The sequence below is a fragment of the Eumetopias jubatus genome, unplaced genomic scaffold (assembly GCF_037043125.1).
Source record: "Eumetopias jubatus isolate StellerSeaLion01/CBP00866 unplaced genomic scaffold, mEumJub1_p1.0 scaffold_9, whole genome shotgun sequence".
Taxonomy (NCBI): domain Eukaryota; kingdom Metazoa; phylum Chordata; class Mammalia; order Carnivora; family Otariidae; genus Eumetopias; species Eumetopias jubatus.
In genome coordinates, this window is record NW_028274815.1 from 85121481 (window position 1) to 85146394 (window position 24914).

Sequence of the window (24914 nt, forward strand, 5' to 3'; positions counted from 1 at the left end):
GTTTCTCCAGGACCTAACAAGGACTAGGAACTGGCAGGGGGCTGGGGGAGAGCGGCGTGAGGGTCTGCCTTCTCCAGCTTCAAGGGGTAAACACTGGGCCTCCCAGAGCCTGGGAGGCCCTACACCGTCTGCACTTCAGACCTCATGAATCAGGATCTCTGCAGAGGAGCCTGGATGTTGCATTTTTTCAAGTGCCCCAGGGGGCAGAATCACCCAGAGAGACGTGGTGAAGGGAAGGTGGAGAGCCTGCACTTAAGAGATCTGGTGGCCTGCCACAGCCACTCACCTGTTGCCTATCTGCACAGACAGTCCAGGCTCAAGCCACTCTGGACCCTGGTAATTTCTCCAACTTGCCTCAGGGTCTTTGTATTTAACTCTTCTTCCAAACGCCTCTTTATCTGCCCCCCTCAGTTCATCCAGGTTTCAGCTCAGGGAGGTCTTCCCGACCAATCTATCCCTAACAGTGCCCCACACCTCCTCTTTCCTCCCTACCCACACTCAACCTTTCTTTTCTTCACAGCACTTACCACCAGATAATATACCCACATATCTAGAAAGTTCTGTGCTTGTATGTTTCCAGCCAAGAAAATGGAAGCCTCAAGACAGCAAAGACTATTTCGTTCACTGCTGTTCTCGGACGTCGAGACACTGCCACATACTGTTCAGTGCTCACTCAGTATTTGCTGAAAGAAGGAAGGCATGAATGAAAAGCTCTCCCACATGACCGGGAATCACTGCTCTAAGGCAGGAGTCAGCAAACTTCTTCTGTAAAGGGGCAGAGAGTAAATATTTTAGGCTTTGTGGGCCGTATGATCGCTGAAGCCATGACTCAACATTGCCACTGAAGTGTGACACGGTCCTAGATAATTCGTAAAAGCGTGACCATGCTCCCGCACAACTTCATTCAAGGATACAGAAATTTGAATTTCGTGTGTTATGAAATAGCATTCCTTTTTTTCTTTGTTTCAACCGTGTAAAAATTTTTAAAACTTTCTTAGCTCAGGCGTGGGCTGGATTTGGCTCATGGGCCATAGCTGCTTATCAATCCCTGCTCTAAGAGATCCCAGAATGACTGCCTGCCACCCCGGTGCAGGCGGGCTTGTCCTTTGTGTACACAGAGAACTGCCGAAAGCCACCTCTATGTAATACACACCAGGGAAGTAAAGGCTGCCGTTGACCCAGTCCTGGGGAGCAGAGAGGAGGCATTGACCTGTGGAGATGGGGGTGCGGGGACATCTACTGGCCTGTGAAGAAGGTGTCCTCGGAGGATATGAGCACCCCTGGTTCCCCCTCCTAGCATTCCAAGACAGCAGGGCTCTGGTGAGTGGGCTACGAGCAATCACTGAGTGTGTGGCAGGGCAGGAAGCAGGGGTGTGAGGGACAGATGGGTAGAGAATGCCGAGAACAGAAGGGGGTGGTGAATGGGTGTAATCAGGAGACAGGAACACCAGAGGTGGAGGAGAGCGGGGGGCGGGGGGCGGGGGACACCGGTCTAGGATTAGCCCACACTCCCACTGGAAGCATCCAGGCTAAAGATGTCCACCAGGCAAATGGAAACAGAGGCCCGGAGCCAGGAAGGCCAGCGCCAGCGAGAGGTGCGCGTAGGGTACCTGTGTGAGGCCAGCATGTCAAAGGCTCAACAGCACGTGGCCCTGACTGTGCATCCAGCCGGGCGATGGCCACAGCCCCGGGGAGGCTCCCGACAAGGCCAAGGCGTGCGAGCAGCAAGCACAGTGATGCTGATGTCACCGCCGCCGGTGACCCCACACCGGCCTTTCCCGCTCACTGTTCCTAGTCACGAGGTCATGTTGTCTCCTCCACTTCACAGCTGCAGACCAGAACCAAGAGGAGCCTCCAGTCACCACCCACACTCTGCCAACACTTCCAAGTGGGAGGCCTCATTCAAGGCCCCAGAGTCACCCCCAACCCCAGTGAAAAAAGGAATCTCGGGTTTGTTTTTTTTCTAAACTTGTCCTCTAAGCTAATCCCCCACCCTCTGAGCCCTGTGTGCGGCAGGTGCTTCAGCTAAAACTGAGAAACACGGAGGTCATGAAACCCTTCAGGGGACAGCAAAGCCTCTGTGCATGCTGAAGAGGGTCCCTATCTCAAGACAGTGAACAGCAATTCCAATCCCCATCTGCTCAGGTCAAGAACACTTTAATTTAGAGAAGCATGCAAATCAGCAACCCTGTACAAATCCTGGGCGCCTTGAGCTCATTTAAAATGAGTATTACCGGCACAGGAAGTTGCAGCAATGCTAAAGCACATTTACCCTGCAGCATGCATTCTGCTGTGACTGTTTACTGTTCCTCTCCAGGTTTTCTGAGCGTGTTAACTACAACAGAACGCCTCGTCTAAGCTATGACTCACTTTGTGCCAAGTGCTCACTGCAAAGCTGTACGGTGTCACTATGTTTTTCACACAGGGCCTTCCTGGTGGCACTATCTGTCCAAAAATTCTCCTGTCAGGAGATGGGGTCTGTGTGTCCTCCCCTTGAATCTGGTGGACATGGGACCATTTCCACTATAGGGGAAGCTGGAAGTGACGCTATGTGGCTTTGGGAGCTGGTCATAAACAGCGTGCTCTTCCCTCAAGTCTGCTGGCACACCGTCTCTGGGGCCCCTGATCTAGATGGGGTCACAGCCAGGTGCGGTGCAGGTGCTAACAGCCAGTCCTCGCTGAGGCCGTCCTCAGGCGCCAGATGTGCCAGTGAAGAAGTCCCCAGGAAGTACATTCTCCAGCCCCGGCTGTTTGAGCCAACCCAACTGAAGTCCCAGACATCATGTAACAGAGAAGAGCTCTCCCCATTTCAAATTCCTGACCCAATGAACCCGTAAAAGCACAATAAAATGATTGCAATTTTATACCCCTAAGTTTTGAAATAGTTGGTCAAGCAGCAAAAACATAAGCAGAATCAAAACAGACAGCAATGTCCCCAGCCCTTTAATCTAGAGATGAGGCAGACCTTAAGTCAACCCAGGATACGGGGCTTAACTCCTCCCCACCTGATGCATTCCCAACCAAGTGCACGTGCACCCTTCCCCACACCCAAAGCACAGCTTTGCACAAACTCATCGCCTTGGTAAAAAGCCTAGATCGAGGCTGCCGCCCTGGGGAAACCCTCCCTCCCCAACCACCCAGGCTGCCTGCCTGACCTGAACAGAACTGTAAATGTGTCAAAGAAAGATGCACCCCTTGCTCACCACTGATGAACCTCAACAATCCTCGTACCAGAACACAGCAAATATTTGACTCCCCTCAGGTAAACTTCGAAGCAGCACAACTGAAATTTTTTCAAACAAGGTAAGAATATACATTACTTTTTTTTAAGATTTATTTATTTGAAAGAGAGAAACAGAGACAGTGCACAAGAGCATGAGCAGGAGGGGCAGAAGGAGGGGGAGAGAGAATCCCAAGCCTGACGCAGGGCTCGATTACAACCTGAGCTGAAACCAAGAGTTGGATGCTTAACTGACTGCGCCACCCAGGCGCCCCTACTTTTTTTTTTAATACACTACTCTTATAATAAGAAAAGCATTAAAAGAGTTGTTTATATGGAGCAGAAGGTTCAAATTAGGAGATACTCTTCTGTTTTTAATTCTTGAATAAGAAAGGAAGATGTGCAGAAGGGGGGAGATTCAACGTCTCCAGTTCCCACTAAAAGAATTAGAGGTTCAGGGTCAGGCAGCATCATACCTCAAAGGGGAACAGTCACTGAATGAGGATCTTTGCCTCCTGCCTGCCCTGAAGGAACCGAGCCCAAAACCCTGAACCCCACACACCCAGCCAGGCCTCTGACTGTCCTGAGCAGTTAGACAGGAGGAAAACTGTCTCAGAGAAAAAAGGCTACTTGGGGTAGCCGAGCAGCCTCTGGGAGCACCTACTTCTGCGCCCTCCCTGTGACATTAGCCCTGTTCTGGGGGCCCCCCCGCCCTGGGCCCAGACTGTGGAAGCAGGCAAGATAGCAGCACCTTCTAGGCCCTGCCCCGCACTCCATGCAAGTCCCAGCTGCCAGGTCCCAACCTGCGGCTATAAAACATTTCAAGTGACTCATGCAGTCTTATAGCCTTATCTAATAAAATTGTACTGACATTCCCATGGGAAGAAATTTTGCCCCAAGATGGTTCTTTTTTTTTTTTTTTACAAAGTGGTTAAAAGGGGAAGAAACCATAGACTTTGCAGAGGACATATGGTCCTCTGAAGAGTCTTTACTACATGTAAAAATGTCTCTATTAAGTGAGAACAGAAACAGTAGAATCAATTTTTTGTTTTTTAAAACTATATACATGTTTAAAACTACATGCAGGTGTCTTCACAGAAGTCTGAGACACATGGGGTAAGACCTTTTTGTACACCTCTGTATTTTAATTTCTACAACTCGTAGGAAGAAAGTCTGAAATACATTCTTTAGGTCCAGAGAGGACACTGAGTTGCTTCTGTCCATTCCAAGCGGGGCAGCATCATGGCTTACAAAACACAGGGTGACTTATTAAAATCCTCCAGTCTGGTAAGTTAGAAAAATCCAGAATCCAAAACCATTTACTCAACTATCATATCAAAGCACTCTACCATTCTGTTTTAAAAGCCTGGATAAGAGAATCTCTCTTCCCCTGGGACCCTCTTAGGTGTACAGGACAAATAGTTGCTTAGAACAGAGGTACACAAAGTGTGTCCCTGGGGCAGTGGCAGGAGTGTCACATGGGACCCTGTCAGAAATGCAGATTCCCCAGCCCACCGAGCTCTCCTGAATCAGAAACTCTGGGATGGGGCACAGCCCCTGGGGTTTAATGAGAGCTCCAGGTGATGCCGATTCACCCACAGTATAAGATTCTCTGCAGTAAACTGCCTACCTCTGTTGTTTTCCCGTGCTCAAAAGACACCCCATGTTTTGTTAAGAGGACAACAGAGTTAATGCACAAATAAGCCCTCTGCGGACCCTCCCTCCATTGTAGTGCATTTCTAGATGCCCCTTCTTCCTCTGCACTGCCCTCCCTTCCTTCCCAGGCCACTGGGAAGGACATGTGACTACATGCTCCACTCCAACCCTGTGCCAGCCTCTTGCCTGGGCTCTGGCCACTGCACGACCAGGACCAGAAGCCCTCCACTGCGGCCCTCCCACTTCTTCCATCTCCGTGTGGCACCTCTCCTTCCTTACCAGATGTCCTGTCCTGAAAGCTGCTGGCTTTGTCATTGTCCTACTCAAGATTTCCAAGTTCTCCAAACGATTTTGATTGCCTGCTCCCATTATCAAAAGTCCTGAGCATGCACCCCAGCACCCCATATATATGTATATGCACACTGCAAAGGCTAAAGTAAGCTAAAGTAAAAAAATATATATATATCTATATATAATAGAATTTCTTTTCAATCCCCAGCACCCTGGCCCACACTCCTCCATCACCTGTCGCCAGCAGGCCAGTGCAGTTCTGAACACACTCAACCCTCCCCAGACTTCCTACCCCACTGAATGTCTGGGGGATTCTTACATCATATTTGTGCTTCCCAATTATGAAATAATCAGCACCTTGTCATAGATAGTCTCATCTCTGATAGAAAGCAAGGTGCCGGGCTGAGATAAAGCTTGCTTAGGACTGGGAACTCACGAGCTCAACCCGGCACACTTAGGGACAGAGACTGGGTGTCATAGTCACTCTGCACAGCAAAGCCCTGGCATAACCATAGCATCTGACTTTCTCCCCAAAGGGTGTCCAGTGCTCCCTCCCTTGGCTCCCCCATGCTCAAGGCCCAGGAGGAGTGCCCTCTCCAAACACAGGCCAATCCCAGGGCTCCCCCTGACTATTCTGGGCAGGATGCCCAAAGGACCCATCTGTAGCCAAGACAGTCTTTAAGGTAAAGGTTTAAAATTCTAAATATTGAGCTATCCTTAACAGGTTTCACTTTGATTCAAGAAAGCTGTAAGAACAAGTTTGAAGGGAAGAGCTCTCCCATTGAAAGCCTCAGCCATGCAAGCCTTCCTTTAAGTGAGAACAGCTCACGATATACATCGACCACTAAGTTCTAGGCAACCATTTAGACAAATGAGATCTCTGCGTTGAAAGATTTTCTCCATGTTAACTACAAAAGCAAATCACAGAAAAATCCATGGTATAAAACCATGTACATTTTAAAAATACCTAAATATATTTTATGAATACATAATGCAGAGGAAACTATCTAGATGATTCATACAGACATACTAAAATGTCAACCAGTAACTGACAGGAAGGGAAACAGGGTTAGCTGGAAGGGGAAAGAAGAGGGAAAGGGATCTTCCAAATGCTTCCAAACTGTTAGAATGTTAAACCTGTGAATTAAAACTAAGCCCCAAAAGACATATATCAATGCCCTTTGCACCTTACTATCCAAACTGTAACTTACTCTTTTTTTATTGCAGAATATATTTATTTTATTTTTTTATATACATATATTTTTATTATGTTATGTTAATCACCATACATGACATCATTAGTTTTGGATGCAGTGTTCCATGATTCATTGTTTGTGCATAACACCCAGTGCTCCACGCAGAACGTGCCCTCTTTAATACCCATCACCAGGCCAACCCATCCCCCCACCCTCCTCCCCTCTGGAACCCTCAGTGTGTTTTTCAGAGTCCATCGTCTCTCATGGTTCATCTCCCCCTCCGACTTACTCCCCTTCGTTCTTCCCCTCCTGCCATCTTCTTCTTTTTCTTTTTTTCTTAACATACGTTGCATTATTTGTTTCAGAAGTACAGATCTGTGATTCAACAAGTCTTGCACAATTCACAGTGCTCACCATAGCACACACCCTCCCCAACGTCTATCACCCAGCCACCCCATCCCTCCCACCCCCCACCACCACTCCAGCAACCCTCACTATGTTTCCTGAGATTAAGAATTCCTCATATCAGTGAGGTCATATGATACATGTCTTTCTCTGATTGACTTATTTCACTCAGCATAACACCCTCCAGTTCCATCCACGTTGTTGCAAATGGCAAGATTTCATTCCTTTTGATGGCTGCATAATATTCTATTGTGTACATATACCACTTCTTCTTTATCCATTCATCTGTCGATGGACATCTTGGCTCTTTCCATAGTTTGGCTACTGTGGACATTGCTGCTATAAACATCGGGGTGCATGTACCCCTTCGGATCCCTACATTTGTATCTTTGGGGTAAATACCCAGTAGTGCAATCGCTGGATCGTACAGTAGCTCTATTTTCAACTGTTTGAGGAACCTCCATACTGTTTTCCAGAGTGGTTGCACCAGCTTGCATTCCCACCAACAGTGTAGGAGGGTTCCCCTTTCTCTGCATCCCCGCCAACATCTGTCATTTCCTGACTTGTTAATTTTAGCCATTCTGACTGGTGTGAGGTGGTATCTCACTGAGGTTTTGATTTGGATTTCCTGATGTAACTTACTCTTAACCACCATAAAATTATCTTGGTTTCAAACTGAGGGTTCTAGAGGGGAGGGGGTTGAGGGGATGGGTTAGCCTGGCGATGGGTATTAAAGAGGGCACGTTCTGCGTGGAGCACTGGGTGTTATGCACAAACAATGAATCATGGAACACTGCATCCAAAACTAATGATGTAATGTATGGTGATTAACATAATAATAAAAAAATTAAAAAAAAATCTTGGTTTCCTCCAGGTTCTTCAAGTCAATACTCAGAGGCTACAATCTATCAACAGAAAGCTACCATGATATTTACCATATGTTATCACCACTATGTGTCTATTTCTTGCAGGTGGAATTAAGATGCATTCTGTCCCCAGATCTTCACCTGAGAAAATCACTTCTGCCTCTTCACGTCAGGACACAAATAAATTTGTAAACACATTCCACTCAACCATATTCTCCAGGTTCTAGTGCACAGTACTATTTTTTTGAAAGATTTTATTTATTTATTTGACAGAGAGAGCACAAGCAGGAGAGCTGCAGAGGATGAGGGAAAAGCAGACTCCCCACTGAGAAGGGAGCCTGACTTGGGGCTCGATCCCAAGACCCTGGAATCATGACCTGAGCCGAAGGCAGATACTTAACTGACTGAGCCACCCAGGTGCCCCATAGTACTATTTAATTAAACATTCAAAAACTGCTTAATCTGAATTACTAGACCGTAATATCAAGTTTAGAGAAACAGGCACAAAAAAAGAGAAAAATGCCAGACCACCCCAGAAAGCAAACAAGCACTTTGATTCTTTAAATCACATTAGGGACAGATGTAAGTGACAAAAAGTGGACTCTCCCTTCACCCCTCCTGTGGCTTCACAGATACCAAGAGAAACAAAGTTGCCACATTATTTCTCTTGCTTTTTCCCACTTAAACAGATGTAGGCTCAACCTAAGGAAGTGTGACAATATTTTCTATCCAACAATAGAAAATGAAATAGACGTCCCTTGAGGCTAGGAAATAAAGGCATCTCCTTAGTTTTCTGACAAAAAGAAGAAACAGATTCACTGAAGAAAAAGGAGAGCAAAGGGCGAACCCTTCCCTTCCCAGGCCAGCCACAGGGCTGCGGGCAGGAGAGATGAAAGCATTGCGTGTACCATCCCTGGCACAGCCCGCCAAGCTTAAATCACAATCGCAGACCTCACTGCCTGTGGATTCGCTCTGAAACTGACCCAGTGCTCTTCCCTTCTGACTAATCACTTCCCACTTCCCGGTGGAAACAAGTCAGGAGAAGGCGTGAATTTCCAGATCCCAGCACAAAGCAGGCCATTCAATAGCCATTTGCTGCCAAGTGGGTGATGAATCTGCTGAAAACTGACAAAGCAACAGCTCTGTACAAGCACTTCCTTTTCAACTAGCTTCCAGTGAACACCACTGATTAAGTCTGATAGTAAATGGAGATGAATCTATTTTTAGAATACTGAAGGCAAAGAACAACAGAAAAAAATTTTTAAGTAGGTAAGAAGAAAAGGAAAATTCACACTCCTCACTACAACTTCTAAACAGAGAAAGGAGCTCATGTGACCAAACCCAGAATATGAAAATATGATGTAATGCACAAAGGTGTAGTAACCTTTTTTAGAAAGTAGAACACTATGATTAAGAACAAGACAGAAAGAGAATATGTGTATATATATAAAGATTAGTGCAAAGCACAAAGGAGAAATATTTAAAAAATGGAATACAACTTTGGGGGTAATTTTACAGCCTGATGTTAAAAGTTGCTTTGTTAATAATATATTTGCTATTGGATCTACTGAGAATGCTAAAGAGAAACTTGATAAACTTCACAAAAAATATACAAAACCTACATGAAAGAAATTATAAAACTTTACTGAGGGTCAAAAAGAAAGACCTCATTTCAAAGGAAGAGACATCACCATCTCTGTATGGAAAGACATTTTTAATATGCTAAAATTTTGTGAGGATTGAGATTTTATCTTTGTACTTCATTCTCTTAAGTTTTTCCACATTGAGTACACTATTTCCCTATTTACAAATTATTTAGTTTTAATGGGAAGTTTAAAAATCTGGACGATGCTTTTAAGTCGGCCTTTTCATTTTGTATTTGAAGAAGTGGAGAGGGAAAGAAGGTGCGGGAGGGATTGAGGAGGGACATCTCAAACCATGGTGCCCACTGGTGTCACCTAGATGGCAGCCAGGTAGGCCACGCCCCTGGAACCAGTGCGCAGACTTCCCACTGCTGGGGTGGCCATCCACAGGGTCAGAATCACGTGGAATGGCTGTGTCTGTAGGTCACCCTAACAGGCCTGGAAAATGCCAGCCTTCTGGGCACAGCCTTTGTCAGGGATGGCATAGTCCAGGAGAACATGAGGAACGGGGCCAATGGGAGAAGCCAGATGAGGTGGCGAGTGTGGAGGGGGTGTTGGGGGTGGTGAGAGTAGGGAGAGGCGAGGGAGGGAGGGAAAGTGATGGCAGTCGCACGGACTAGGTGGGGGAGTTAGGAGGAGAGCAGGAGAGGGGGTCAGGGGACAGGTAGAGAGTAAGGTGCTCCTTAGAGGAAGGGGTGAGACTGAGGGGGAGAGGGAGAGAGGAAGGGGGAAGTGAGTGGACAGTGGGGGAGTACCAGGGACTAGGGGAGGTGGGTATGAGAGAAGCGGGAAGGGTAAGAGCGGGTGTGGCAGGCGGGTGGGGTGGGGGGAGGGAGTGTTTGGAGCTTGAGAGGGGGCAGGTGCCTCAGAGGCCTCAAGAAGGTCTCAGGTACTCAGTGCGGGGGGGGGGGGGGGGAGTGGTGGAACCAGGCAGGTGAGCCAGGCAGGTGCAGGTACAAGACCCGCTACTCTGGCTCAGAAGGGCTGTGGGCCTTGCAAACTCAGCGCCCCAGCCTGGACAGAACACTGCTGCTAGAACAGAGGGACAGGCCTTCCAACCACCCAAGCTGGGGCATCAGGGCTGTGGGGGCTTCAGTGCAGACAAGCTACCCAGCAGCCACCTGGGCCCAGCATGCTCATCAACCAGGTCAGAGTCATAAGGAAGAGGGGGGACCCCTACTGCAGGGCCAAATAAGAGGACCAGAAGCCAGTTGACTACCGACCAACAAGACAAGGGCAATGCCCAGAGATCCTCTAAAATACCTCCTGCCCTTCCACCTTGTAGGCACCCCAACAGGGCTGCTTTGAAGTGAAACATTCTTTCAGGACAAGTGTCACTAAAAGTCTATACTGAAGCTAAGAAATGGGGTAGGGTAGGTGCAGCCTTGGGGTTCCTTCAGGTCCTTCTGTACCACCATGGAGTACCAGACTAAGAGCTGGGGCGGGTCATGCAACTGCCCTTTGCCTCAGTTTCCCCATATATAAAATGGGGAGATTATCCTCCCCCATGCCTCACTGCAAGACAGTAGCATTATCAAAGTAGGTCACTCCTCACACTGCATTTCTGCACCGGCATCAGTGGCAGAAGCGGGAAGGTGGGCTTTCATTGCTTTGAGGGCCAAGGACAGAAATTTTGTCCTTAAATAATTAAGATGAACTGGGAGTAAGGAGAGCAAGGAATCAGAATAAAATTCTATAAAAATAAATTAAAAAAAAAACTAAAAGGAAGAACAGAACTAAGATCCTGATTTGCCTACATGCAAGTTTCAAGGAGAACCACCATTTATGGCCCCTTATCATTCACAAGTAACCATTTCCACAAGGACTGTCATTGGCCCCTGACAGTGTCAGATTAACGTGATTCTTTCACTTGATTCCAACGGAGCCATTCTACCCCTTTAATCTTCTGTTGCCGGTATAACACAGCTGTCTGCTCACATCTTTAAAAATAAATAAATAGGAGGGGGCCTGGGTGGCTCAGTCGTTAAGCGTCTGCCTTCGGCTCAGGTCATGATCCCAGAGTCCTGGGATCGAGCCCCGCATTGGGCTCCCTACTCGGCGGGAAGCCTGTTTCTTCCTCTCCCACTCCCCCTGCTTGTGTTCCCTCTTTCGCTGTGTCTCTGTCAAATAAATAAATAAAATCTTAAAAATAAATAAATAAATAATAAATAAACAGGGGCGCCTGGGTGGCTCAGTTGGTTAAGCGTCTGACTCTTGGTTTTGGCTCAGGTCATGATCTCAGGGATTGAGCCCCATGTCAGGCTCCCCACTCAGTGGGGAGTCTACTTGGGATCCTCTCTCTCCCTCTGCCCCTCCTGTGGGCCAGACTCTCTCTCTCTCTAAATGAAATAAATAAAATCTTTAAAAACAGATAAATAAATGAAATTCAGATCACTTACATTACATATGTCAACTGAATTCTAACTTAGAAACAGCTTGTTTTCAGAAAGAGTATAAAAATGTTCAAGGATACTAAGTATAAAATTCCAAGGTCTCACCACCCTAACAAAATTGTTTTCATTTTCCTAGATGATCAGACTCTTTCTGAAAAAGACTACAATAAGGGGAATTCAAGTGTTTGTTGCTGCTGCTTTAGGGCACTTATTTATTTTGGTTAGAAAAATAGAAAGCTTAACCAAAAACTCAAAGAAACTCACAGATTAACCTGAAATTCACTCCTTGCCCTTCCGAATGAAAGGGAGAGAAAGAACACCCTGCAAGCACCTGCTTGCCTGCTGTCACTGCCCTTCCTACGTGAGGACAGGCCCCCCGCCACATAACTTCCTCACACCTATACCTAGAAACATCTTCCCTCCCAAGGTGGCTCACAAGTGAAGCTATCATCTCTTTAAAGACATTCTGTCAATTCCTCATAGTGTTTTCTAAAAAGTATTAGTACCTGCAAGGTATAAGAGAACACAATATCTCCATGTTGTAAGTGCATAAAAATCAAACAGCAGGGTTAGATAAATGACTGTCCCCAAGCCACAGAATGAGCCGAATGAGGGTGAGTGAAACTGCTCTTCTCCAAAAAGGGCCAACCCGGAATCCTTCCTCTCATGCGTAGCCTGCAGGAGCTCCTAAGACCTAAACATTTGTAGAACATAAAGTAAGGAAAAAAGGAGGGGGGGAGTAGGCATTAATGTGGATTCAATGCACATGGAGAATCTGGCAACTGGGCCTGCCTATTAAACATCTACTAAGGAAAGCTCTTCGATATCACAGCAACCAGGCTCTTGATACCCTGGCCTACACAGCGGCACCACACACCAGGCCTGAAACCTGCCCGCACATCTACACGAGGTAGTGGGATACCGGCGGGAGAGTGCAATACCCAAGCTAGATGGGCTGCCCCCAAATGCAAAGCTGATTCTTTTTGGCCCTTCCCTAATGCTTGTATATTTTGAAATATGTGCCTTGCAATCTCTAACTTCTCATGCTACATGAATTTTGATCGAATGTTTGTCTACTCAGCTCACTGAATGAAGTTTATGTGGAGGCAGACTTCAAATGCTGCCATTAAGGACCAGAAGGACCTGCTCCTTGCACTGTCACCTCCATGCACATGGTCAGGCTGGCACCTATGCCTTCAACGCTACTGCCCAAATCCTATTCATCCTCTGAAGTACCGACCCCTGGGCCTTGAGGGCATGCCCATTCCTTCCCAGTCCCTAGTCTCATTTCTCTCGTCAAACATCTTGGCCAGTGTCTTAAGAACTATGTGTGTGTGGGGGGGGGGGGGGGGGGAACAGGAAAGCTGCTGAAAATAAAGACTCCCAGGTCGTAAAATTTGTTTCTACCCTCAGAACACCTCTAACACCAAATGTATGGCTTTTTCCCACACTAACAACCAATTTTCCAACTCTCTGGACACTCAACTGTGGGTATCCAACAATTCAATTCAATTCTCACACGGACAACCTAGAGTTAGGACAGACCCACGTTAAGGGCTCAGTCCCACAAGGCTGCACCCACTTCAGACACCAATCACAAGCCCCTATACTTCTGATGAAGTGGCTACAAATTGGGGGTGTTCATGACCGCCCCCATCCTTGGGTTTGATAACTTGCTAGAATGGCTCCAAGAACTCAGGCAAACAGTTTACTTACACGTACTAGTTCATTATAAAGGATACAACTCAGAAACAGTCAAGCGGAAGAGATGCACAGGGCGAGGTATGGGGAAGGGACTGGACCGTCCGTGCCCTCTCTGGCATACCACCCTCCCAGTCCCCCGTTGCGTTCCACAACTGGGGAGCTCTACAAACCCCACTGTCCAAGTTTCTGTAGAGCTCAATCTCCAGCACCCCATTCCCTTCCTGGAGGTTGGTGGGTGGGATCCTTCTCGTGACCAGCCCCATCCTGGCTACCCAGGAGCCCACCCTAAATCACTTCACTGGCATCAACTAAGGTGTGATCAAAGAGGGGTTCTCATGAGCAAAAAAAGACAATTCTATCACTTAGGAAATCCCAAGAGTTTTAGCAGCTTTGTGCCCACAGGGGACAAAGACCAAATATATTTTTCTCCACACCACACCAGGCATGAGGAAATAATCGCCATTCACTTCACAGAGAACAGTTAACACATAAATAAAGAGTTCTTAAAAGTCACCGGAAAAGAGGGGACCCTGGCTGGCTCAGTGGGAGGAGGATGTGACTCTTGATCTCGGGGTCGTGAGTTCAAGCCCCATGTTGGGTGTGGAGCTTACTTAAAAAAAAAAAAAAAAAAAATGAGTGGGGAAAAAAAGAACCAACAACTCAACAGAAAAATGAGCAAACCCATAAACGGTTCTCAGAAGAAGATACATTAATAGCCCTTAAACATTTCAAAAGATGCTTCATGACACTCACAATAAGAGAAACGCAAATTAAAACAAGGAGATGCCATTTTTCAGACTGGTGAAAATGCAAACGTTTGCCAACAGCCCCTGCTGGGGAGGCCGAGAGAACCAGCGGCCACGGTGGGAGCGTGGGTTTCTTCGCCGCAGCAGCCTTTGTGATAGCAACATATCTGAAATCACTGAAATGCCTTCCATTGGAGACAGGTGCGTGCGCACGGGAGTGTAACACAGCCGTACAACAGCGAGGGCGTGTCTGCATGCGTCCGGCAGAGTGCTCGCTCTCCACGAAAGGGAGGCAAAGAGTCCGCACAGGATGCTACCTGCTGAGTAAACACCCATAGTAAGGGCAGCATCCACACAGACTAATGTTAACATCTGCAGAAAGATGGATAAAACACACTGAAAGGGTGCAGAAGGCTTGAGATTTCCCCGAGAGGCAGCTAATTTTTAGGTACTTTGACTTTTGAACCATGTATATGGTTTAAATACTTTATCAGAAAGAAGAAAACTGAATACAGACCAAGAAATGAACCTTGACTTGTATCGGGTATTAAACAAAATTATCACAAGTAGCTTTTGAACACAATACTCTAACTGCACATCCTCAGTGGGACATATTGTGAGGACAAAGAACTACAGAGAAATCCTGAATTTGGTTAAGTTTGTTGTCAGTACGGTATTGACGTAGTAATTCTGAAACCATTCTGTCTGTATGGTAGTAGAGAGCCAATGACTTTTTATTGATGTTAGAAATGAGATTTCCATAGTGGGGAAAAAGGACATAGCAATATGGAATGGGGGAATGTAAGGAAGAAACCTGTTAAGATTTAAATTGGGCGTATGGGCATAAACTCACGACTGGAAAAAGTGTGTACGTTTCCTGGCTCTGTCCCCTGAAAGAGATGGAAGCAAGGACACCTCAATGGCAATTCACACAACCAGGGCCCGGGCCCTGATTCCTTAACAATGTTCCCCAGTGAAAAGAAACAGGACTCCTTCAAGAAATAGCTAATTCCAGGACTGGGGCAGAGAAAGAACAAGATGAGCCTGGAACATCTGGAGATCAAGGAAGTGCTCAAAGACTCAAAGAATCTATGAGTCCACACAGATTTTTTTTAAAGGGGGCAGGGGTGAACTGACTGGTGACCCCCTCCCCCAAAATATGTCCACATCCTAATCCCTAGAAACTTGAATGTGATCTTACTTGGTATAAGTAAGGATCTTGAGACCAAAGATCACTCTAGATTATCCAGTTGGGCCCTAAATCCAGTGCCAAGTGTCCTCATATGGGAGACACAAGAGATGTGACAGACAGGAGGCAATGTGACCACCCACAGAGGCAGATGGTAGGATGCATTCACAGGCCAAAACATCTGGAGCCTTGAAGGAGCCTTCAGAGGGAGAGCGGCCTTGCAAGCACGTTGATTTCAGATTGCTGGCCTCCAAACTGTGAGATAATTAACTTCTATGTGAAAGCCACCTAGTTTGTGGCAATTTCTTACAGCAGGCACAGGAAACTACCACAGAGAGTGGGAAATGAATGAGGGAGGCAAGTTCTTTCCAGAACAACACAAGTTTATAAACACAGAATGGCTTACAGAATCAGAAAATCACCATTTTGGATTTCCCAATGTAAAAACTGATCCAGGCAAGGACCACCAATGGATGCTGAATGCACAGGCCGGACAAGAAGACACTCAGGGTTTCCAAGAATCACCCCGGGGACTGTGTACAGGGAAAAGGCACCTTTAAAATGAAGTGCAGTGACATCCAACATATGATGAAGGGTGCAACCACCCTGACGGAATGCAAATCAACAAGCACTATTATAAAAAATGTCCAGCCAAATTTAATTGTAAGGAAACAGTCAGATAAATCCAGAATTCAGGACGTTTTACAGGACAACTGGTCTGGGCTTTTTTAAAAGATAAGTGTTAAAAAAATCAAAAAAAGTTAGAGACCTAACAGCCAAATAAATGCAGCATATAAACCTTGACTGATCCTAGAGTTAAAACAAAACAAAACAAAACAAAAACCCAGAAAAGGCTATCAAAGACATGGATGGTACAGCTGAGGGAAATTCAAACATGGACTGTATGTTAGACAATGTTATTTATGTTAATTTTTAGGGTATGAGATTATATAGAAGATGCTTTTAGTCTTAGGAGATCTACGTTAAAGTATTTAAAGGTAAAGCAATATTATGTCTGCAACTTTCAAATATTTTAACCAAAAAAATGTATACATTAAAACAGGGAGAAAGAACAAATGTGGAAAAAAAAGAACAGCTGGTAAATATGGGCAGAGGAGGATTTGGGTGTTTGTTGATTATTCTTTCAATAGAAAGAATAGAAAATAGGTGTGGAAATTCTGAAAAAGTTGAGCGCCCAAGACAATTTCAAGGTGCCCCTCCCCAACCCCCAAGGAGGGACAGGAGGAAGATTCCCAGGCCCCTGCCTGGTGGGTATCAGGAGGATCCTGAGAACCTGCATTTAACAAGTGTGAGCTGATCATCACGCTCAGGTGAATCTGGAACCAGCACCTGGGCTGTTTGCTTGTTTTTCCCCTACCTCTTCTCCCTAGAGTCTGCTGGCATCACGATGCTAACTCCCTGTGTCTCCCTGGCAGCAGGCCAGTGGATGTTTACTGAGGAATTCACGAGGACAGTCCCCTGGCCACGTGGGGCTAGTTAGCTTAAGGGCAAACGTATTCTAAGGGAAGCCCAACTCAGACAAGGTTGACGTCTGTTCCCATAAATGCAAACACCATGCTTCTAAATGGTTTTCAGTAGCTTTCCTCCTCAGTGGAATAAGAGCAACAGGATAGAAAGGTACCACAAATGCAGTGTCATTACCGCAAGATCCACGATACACCAAAACTTAAGTGAATATCAGGACATCACAACGCTAGATTTCAGGAGCTGAAGGTAAAAATAATGGCTCCTAAACTCACTACAACAGCAGCAGGTAGACTTCTTTTTCATTCTTGCTTAAGGTCTGAGCCTAGGTAGATGGGTAAAGGGTAACAGAACAAGGCTAGCAGAGGCAGGCAGTGGGGAAGGCCGGGCCACACCCCAGGGGGTCAGGAATGGTCATGCCTGGTGCATCTGGAAATGGGGTGACAAAGCCCCTGAGACAGAGAGTCTGACTTTCAAATTTGTCTAAACAACAGGACGAGTGGCAGCTCCACTCCCCGGCCTGGCAAAAGATGGGCAGCCCCATCTCTGGGGAGGGGGTCTCGGACTGGGGAGCCAGGTCCACCTGGGACGATGATCAAAGTACTGTTCAGACAGGAAGCCCTGTACCCACTGGGCCCCCGGACGCAGGCAGCCCAGGCTCCCCGGCAGAAGCCTGGCAGAGCCTTGTCACCAGAGCTCCGAGACCAGAGGACAGACCTACGGTACTCCTCCCTAACAGGAGCAGAAAACCTAAGGCCACCAGAATGCCAAGGAAAGCCTCGCACAAGAAAAGCGGGAAGGGACCTGGAGGGAAGAGACTCTTTAGTGAGAAAGAACAAACCAAATTTCCAAGACGAGAATACAGCCATGAAATGAAAACCACATTTTAGTCTTTTTTTTTAATCCAGAGGAAAAAAGAACTCTTATAAATGGAAAAATGATAGTAAAACTAAAAATTTTCAAAAATCACTAGAAGCGTTAAAGTACAAAGCACAAGTTTCCAAAAAGTAGAGCAAAACTTTTGAAATGGGGGGGAAATAGGAAATAAAAGGACCAGAGCAGGCAAAACTACATCAGCATGATATTCCAGAGAGAGGAAACACAGAATAGAGGAAAGGAAACAACCACAGAATAATTTAAGACAATCCCCAGAACTGAAACGGAAGAGTTTCTGGACTACCAGGGGGCTCCGCAGTACCCAGCACACAGGGCACAGAGGCATGCAAGGCAGGCCAGGCTCACCTCAGACCACAGGGGACAGGTCGGTCAGGGCAGGCTCTGCTGAGCTGCAGCGACGAGCAGGCCCAGACCCTAGGAGGCTTAAAAACAAAGATGCATTCTTCAAGTTTATGTCACTCTAAGGGAGTGGGGGGGGAGCTGTGCACTGAGCACCATCACCTTGAATGATGCCGGTTATCAAACCAGAGGGGAGGAAACACTCACGACTACTCACTGGGCCCCGAAGTGAAGCAGGGCTCCCTGCCTCCACTCCTGGGCACCGTGACTGCAGGAGGCCGCCCGGGTCTGGGAGTGAGGAAAAGGCCAGGGGACAGAAAACTAGAAATGGGTGGTCAACGATGACCATCATGGGCCAAAAGAAGATCCTGAAATCTTCCAGAAGGAAAACACAAGTCCCACGGAAAGGGACGGACCTGAAACAACTTGTCAATACTAGAAAGCAGAAAGTAAAGGAACAATTCCTGAAAAGTTCTGAAGGAGTCTTTTTCTAGAATTCTACATTATCAATCCATCAAGTAAAGGTGAAGAAAGACGCTTAGATGGTCTCAAGATTCTCCTTCAATGCACGTCCAAGTGAAAGAAGTGTGAAATAAGCAAGGGGAAGTCAGGGGGCAGGGCATCTATGATGGGCACGGCAGGTCTGAAGGCTCTGGGGGACCTTCTTCAGGAAGGCCCCCGTCAAGAGGTCCTGCTGCTCTTGAACATCTTGGGGAAAGATGCAAACAACTGACAAAGCCTTTGGAGTTGAATCAGAAATAATACGTAGAGAATAAAAAAAAAAAAGAAAGAAAGAAAAGAAAAGTCAATAATTAGCTCCAGGGAAAACAAAAAGTCACGCACAGCACTCCTCACTAGCAATCAGAACAGCATTTAGTCATACACATATATTCTAAATGTTTATCTCAAAATTACACCACATCTACACTGGCGATGGCGAACATGGGGGGGCGTAGGGCAGGTTAAGAGAATAAACAATCATCTCCCAAAGAATAAAGTCACTAGGTAATACCTACAGATGACAAATCAGCAAGCATATCATTCTATGGCACAAAGACAAATATCAAAATCAGCGAACAAAAGTTAAGTGCTTGCCTCTGGGTGGGAAAAAATAGAGGCAGGGACTCTGTCTTGCCTAACAAACCCTGCAGAGGCTACTGACTTTTCAAACTATCTGCATGTTAAAAAACATGAAAGGCAATTCCAGCTGAGCCTCTGCCTGGGGAGCCTCTGCCTAGTAAGTAAGCATGATTTTCAATCAAACCTCTGAGCTCTTCCAAAGAGCTAATAGCACTGATCCAAGTGCTACCAGGGCTGAAACACTTAAGAGACAATCCCTGTCCTCAAGGACTGGGAATTTTATTGAGAAGAAAACACAGGCGTGTGCAGTGCAAGGTGGCACGGGCTCGCTCCTCTAGGCATGGTCCAGAATGTTCACTGAGAGCAGGAAGGAAGACTCTGGCCCAAGTAGGCAAAGAAAGAAAAAAAAAAAAAAAAAAAAAACTCGTTGAGAAAGATCCAAGTGGAAGGAGAAAGACTAGCAGAACTTGAGAGAGAAACAGGCAGTGCACTTCCAGAACAGGGACTGGCTAGCCGTGAGGGTGTGTGTTAAGTGGGAGTGTGGACAGTTTTTCCAAAGAGATTTCACTCCTAACAGGAAGGGCAAGATTGTCAATGGACTCCCTGTTGACTTACATTTTCAGTGTCCTTGGACACTACCAATCAGGAGCCCACCCCTCCGCACTGTCTCAGGTATACCATCCACGCTCATTAGTAACCCTGATCCACCCTATTCTTTTTTTTTTAAAGATTTTATTTATTTATTTATTTGAGAGAGAGTGAGAGAGAGAGCACATGAGAGGGGGGAGGGTCAGAGGGAGAAGCAGACTCCCCGCTGAGCAGGGAGCCCGATGAGGGACTGGATCTTGGGACTCCAGGATCATGACCTGAGCCGAAGGCAGTTGCTTAACCAACTGAACCACCCAGGTGCCCCCTGATCCACCCTGTTCTTGAGGGCCTCAAAACTAAAATCAGATTTTGAGCTGGCCCAAGGCCTCTCCCAAGCTGGCCCACTCTGGCCCCAGTCTGCTGACCAGCCTCATCACTGTACCTTGTTTTCATGCTCCAAAAACACTACCTTTCTTTGCATTCCTATAGCACTCCCTGTTCTTGGCTGCCACAGGACCTCTGCACATGCTGTTCCTTCTGGAACACATTCCCTCCTAGGCCTCCTAATTCTACACATCCTTCAATTCTTAGCTCGAGCCTCAACTCCTCATGGAAACAAATGTCCCTGATTCCTCTAATTCAGGAGTCCCTGTCATAAGCTCTCATGCATTCCTCTCCTTCATACCAGTCTGTAAATTAACCCTCATTGGGGTGATTATCTAATTCTTGGCCACTTTACCTTCTAGGCCAGTGGTCCCCAGCCACAGCAATAGCTTCCTAGGGGAAGCTATGAGAAATGCACATCCCAGACCTACTCAATCAATAACTTGAGGTGGGAGGCAAAAATCTGTGTTCTGAAAACCCTCGAGGCAATTCTGATGCACCCTCCAGTTTGAGAACTACTGCTCTAGGCACCAAGATGGCACTTCCCGGCGTCCCCTGGCACCAAACACAGTCACAGACAACAGTAAGGACTTGGCAGGATTTCCCAGTGGAATGGATGGTGAACAACTTCCCATGGCTCCCTAGATCCCCTTTTATTAATTCTAAACACCTCTGTCCAACTTTAGAAGTCCTATAATCAACACTGAGCCTGATGCAGACCTGGGTTCTATCCCCACATCCCTGGCCTTTTTGGCTTCAAAACTTGGCTCTCTGTCGTTTGTCATCTGTGTAATCATCCATAAATGTTACTAATTTCTCTTGGTCTTAATTTCCTCACCTCTAAAATGGGAATAACCATAGTATTTCCTAAGATTGTTGAGATAAATAAGCCAATGAGACTCATGCCTGCACATACATGTAAACACTCAGCAAATTTAGGTATTATTATTTCATAACAATAATTATGCAATTTTAAGTGATCTTTCCCCTGGTCAGCTTTCTTATTCAAAATTGACGACAAACACTTAAGGGTAGCTTTCTCCCTTTCAGACTACTCACATCTAATTCCCATCCCCGGCTTGAAACTGTCTACGATCTAAGAGCCCTGCTGGAGCTTTCTCAGCTCCACCTCCTGGAAGAGGGTGGCTATGCTGAACAGCCTAGGTCTGAATAACACATGTCCTCCTACAGCTCAATTGAAGTCACTTTCTCAAGTCCCCTGTCACCTCCGGAATCAGATCCTGGTAACTAAACCGGTTAGCAGGTTGTTTCATTTAAGAGTGTATCTGTCTGGTGGCTAGGATTCAAACGGAGCTCACACTGGAAGCTATTTCTAGTCCAACTGTGGTAGTTGGTAAAGTATTAATAGCAACAATAAAAATATACTCCCATCGAACAGATCTTAAAAAAAAAAAAAAAGCAAGCAAAGGACAGTTTCCGCCTCTAAGAAGACAAGGGTCTACCACCTGCCTGCGAACTGCCCCTCCTGCCCTGTCTCAGGCAGAGGCTGGGAGTCATGACTGAGACGAGAACCGTACACACCGTACACAGCAAAGTGCCGCCCTGGGTCTCCCTGCGCTGCGCCTCCCCATGGGGCCGGCCCGCCGCGCCCCGGGGACCCCGCGCACCCGGACATCTGGGCGCGGCCACCAGCCGGCGAAGGCCAGCAACACTTGGCTCCCCAACAATTAAATGCTGAGTAATTTTCCTGCGGAGCAAACAGTAGAAGCGAGGGCTCTGCCAACGGCAACAGTATTTTTATCCTACTTAACCAACACGGCGGCACGGCCGCGGCTGTTCCCAGGGTGTCCTCGCGCGGCACGCTCGGGAATCGCCGGCTGCCGGCTGCCGGGGCGACGTGGACAGCAGTCCCACGCGTCGGGGCGGGAGGGACGGAGGCAGAGGGCTGGGGCCGCGCGCGCGAGGTCGGCCGAGGCCGGAGGCGTCTCGCCGCGCGGGGCCCGGCTGTCCCAGAGCCCCGGGGCAAGGACCCCTCCGCTGGGCCGCCCGGTCTCCGCGCCAGGGCCTAAGCGCTGGAGGGTCTGCGCCCAAGTTGGCCAGCTGCTTTGCCACAAGAGCGGAAAGGGGGAGACCAGTCCGCAACCCCCGAAAAGGGGTGAAAGCACGGAGCGCAGGTCCCGCCCGGTGCCAGACGGGAGACCGGACAGCAGGGCCGCTCCGGGACCGCACACAGCCCGCCGGCCCGCGACCCCGCCACCGCGGCGCCGGGGAATGAATGGGGCTCCCCGCCGGCCCCGGGCGCGAACTCACAGGCTACGTAGGCGAGCAGCGCGATGCCCAGCAGCAGCTTCATCCTCCTACGGTTGACGGCAGACACGAGGCGCAGGAGCGCCTTGCTCACCATCCCCAGGAGCCGTGCGGGTCCAGGGCCCTGCCGCGCGGGGGCCGCCTGCTGCACAATGCGCGGCGGCTGGGACAGCAGCGGCAGCGGCGGCGGCGGCGGCGGCGGCGGCGGCAGCGGCGGCGGCGGCCCCGGAGAGCCCCGCCCCCTGCCTCCGGCCCGCGCGGTCCCGCCCCCGTGTGCCGGGTTTCCTGCTGGTGGCACCACCGCGCACGCGCGACTCCGCCTCTGCCCCGCCTCCTCCCTCGCCCTCCCAACGCCCCGCCCCTCCTCCCCCTCTCCCCGCAGGCGCAATTGCGGCAGCTAACTCAGTTTTCGAAGAATGTGGCTGCGAGCCGGGGGCGGGGCGGGCGCGGCGCATGCGCGAGCCGGCATGTTTGCCTCGGAGGTGTAGCTGGGCTTCTGTACCTAAGAGGTGCGTTCCCTACCCGAGGGCGGGATCGCGGTCGCCGGGTTTCCGAAGCCGGCCCAGCGGGTGGCAAGCGGTGGGCACTCGTATGTGGCGATGAAAAGAAATATTTATGCTAAATTTAGCCATGTCTTTGAAGTCCTTTGAACGCCTCTTTCAGAAAGTTGACTAGTTCTGTGGGCTGTCTTCAGTAACAATAGCGGCAGCGAAAATTATTAATCCTCTAAACACTGCTAAAGTCAAACCGATGCGTTGCTTTTTTCACTCCTATGATGGACTGGGATGTCTTTCTTCTAAAAATAGTTTGTTATTATTATGAAAACGTAATGCTGGTGGTATAAGGACAAACCAGGAAAAGGAAGGAATGAAACCGCGCTTTGTCTCTGCCTCTAGAAAAACACTGAACATGTCAGCACATGTGTTTCATTCCAAGCTTTTTGTTGAGTGTATATTTAGTCGAGTAGTTAGGGAGGTGAACTGCGGTGGTGTACAGATTGCGTGTGTGGTAGCTGAATGTATTTATTCCATAAGCATTTATTGAATGCCAGCTACAAACAAGGAGGTGTGTCAGAGGGTACACAGATATCAGAAGCTTGTCATCGGAGCCGCAGAAAGCTGGCCCCGACAGAGAAGAAAAGATGGTACGCACAGACCTGTGATGCCAAGTCAAGTGAGACCCAGAAAATGTTGGGGAGCTACTGGCTAGAAGTGCTGAACTCAGCCACAGGGAGAAATCAGAGGAGCCAGCAGCGTCCTTGGAATGCCAGGCCATTGTGCCAAAATCAAATACGTTGTGTTAGCTTTATTAGAAATCTCCAAGAATAATAACTAGCAATAAATCAAAGCAGTCATATGTTACAGCCTTGAAACTACACAGAGTAAATGCTGTGATTGTGTGATTCAAATACAACCTTCCCCCCATCCCTGGGCTCCCCCAGTAACTTGCTGAGAATCACTGAATGGGAGGAAACATGCTGAGCAGTTTTGCCATGGGAAGAGCCATCCTGCTGTCATACTGCCCACAAATGGAGTGGACTACTTTCAAGAAGCCCAGATCCCAGTCTGAAGTATCAAAGGAAGCTGATGGGTGACACTTCCTTTACTTCCTTTGGAGGCAGAGAGAGCCCTACCGTGGGAGTCAGAAGCCTAGGTTCCCACAGTGGCAGGGTTTCTAGAGCCCACCTGTGAGCCTGGGACAAACCGCTTTTTGCCTATGAATCTTAGTTTGCCTATCATTAACATTCTGGGTTTGGGTTTGATCTATGACTTTGCACTGAAGCGCCTAGAGCAGGCAGGGCTCTGGGCTCCTCTGATTTTAGGATACTGTGATTTTTATATTAAAGGTGAGGAGCAGAGATGTGAGAAAAGATTTTGTTGACACTCACCCTACTGGGAAAATCAGATTGAAGCTGTGAGTAGATTTCAAGCATATTCAGTTAGTAGGCAGGGTTTAGTTGATAGGTATCCACCAATTCAAACAGGACCGCATTGTGAAATACACGCTATTTCTGTACAAAACTGAATCACATTCCTAGTTGAGCATTTTTTCTGCCACTGTATACCATTGGCACGTTCTGCCCCACCGGAGTAAGTATTTGGAAATGTCATCAGCTGCTGCAGGTAAAATTCTGCTACTATCATCATTACCACCAAGAAAGCTGTTGGTAGCCCAGGACCCTGATTTCCAGTCCAACCAAAACCAGAATTGGGGAGTAGCAACAGTATGCATTGTGCCCAGTGGATGTGCAAAGACACGAGGGAAAGGCAGTGCCAAAGAGGCCCTCCAAACTCATCAGGGAAACCGTGGGCTTGGGTCTATCATTCCCTCTGCCCCTTTTCTCTGTTTCCTCTTGTCTTTTTTCCAGCCAGCCCACCTCCACTTCCTGCAACAGGTCTGGGCTCACGTCCCACCCCCACCTTGCCCTTGCTATCAAGGACTTCATTCTTTCTATGGATATGTTAACAAGAATATTTTTGAGCAGTTACTAGTTCCAAGGGGTAACTAAAAACAAAATCATAATACGGCTCCTGTCCTGGAGTGCTAAAAACCTAGGAAGGGCA

The 24914-nt window shown here is 47.8% G+C and overlaps 1 protein-coding gene across 2 annotated transcripts in view; it reads right to left on the reverse strand.

Moving 5' to 3' along the window:
- UXS1 (UDP-glucuronate decarboxylase 1) overlaps positions 1–22535 on the reverse strand; it is a 97162-nt gene extending 74627 nt beyond the window's left edge. For both annotated transcript variants that reach the window (XM_088026619.1, XM_088026618.1), the window contains exon 1: positions 22354–22535. In XM_088026619.1, the coding sequence (XP_087882745.1) occupies positions 22354–22447 (94 nt within the window). In that variant the 5' untranslated portion in view covers positions 22448–22535. The remainder of the gene's footprint in view (positions 1–22353) is intronic.
- Positions 22536–24914: the final 2379 nt, after the last annotated feature.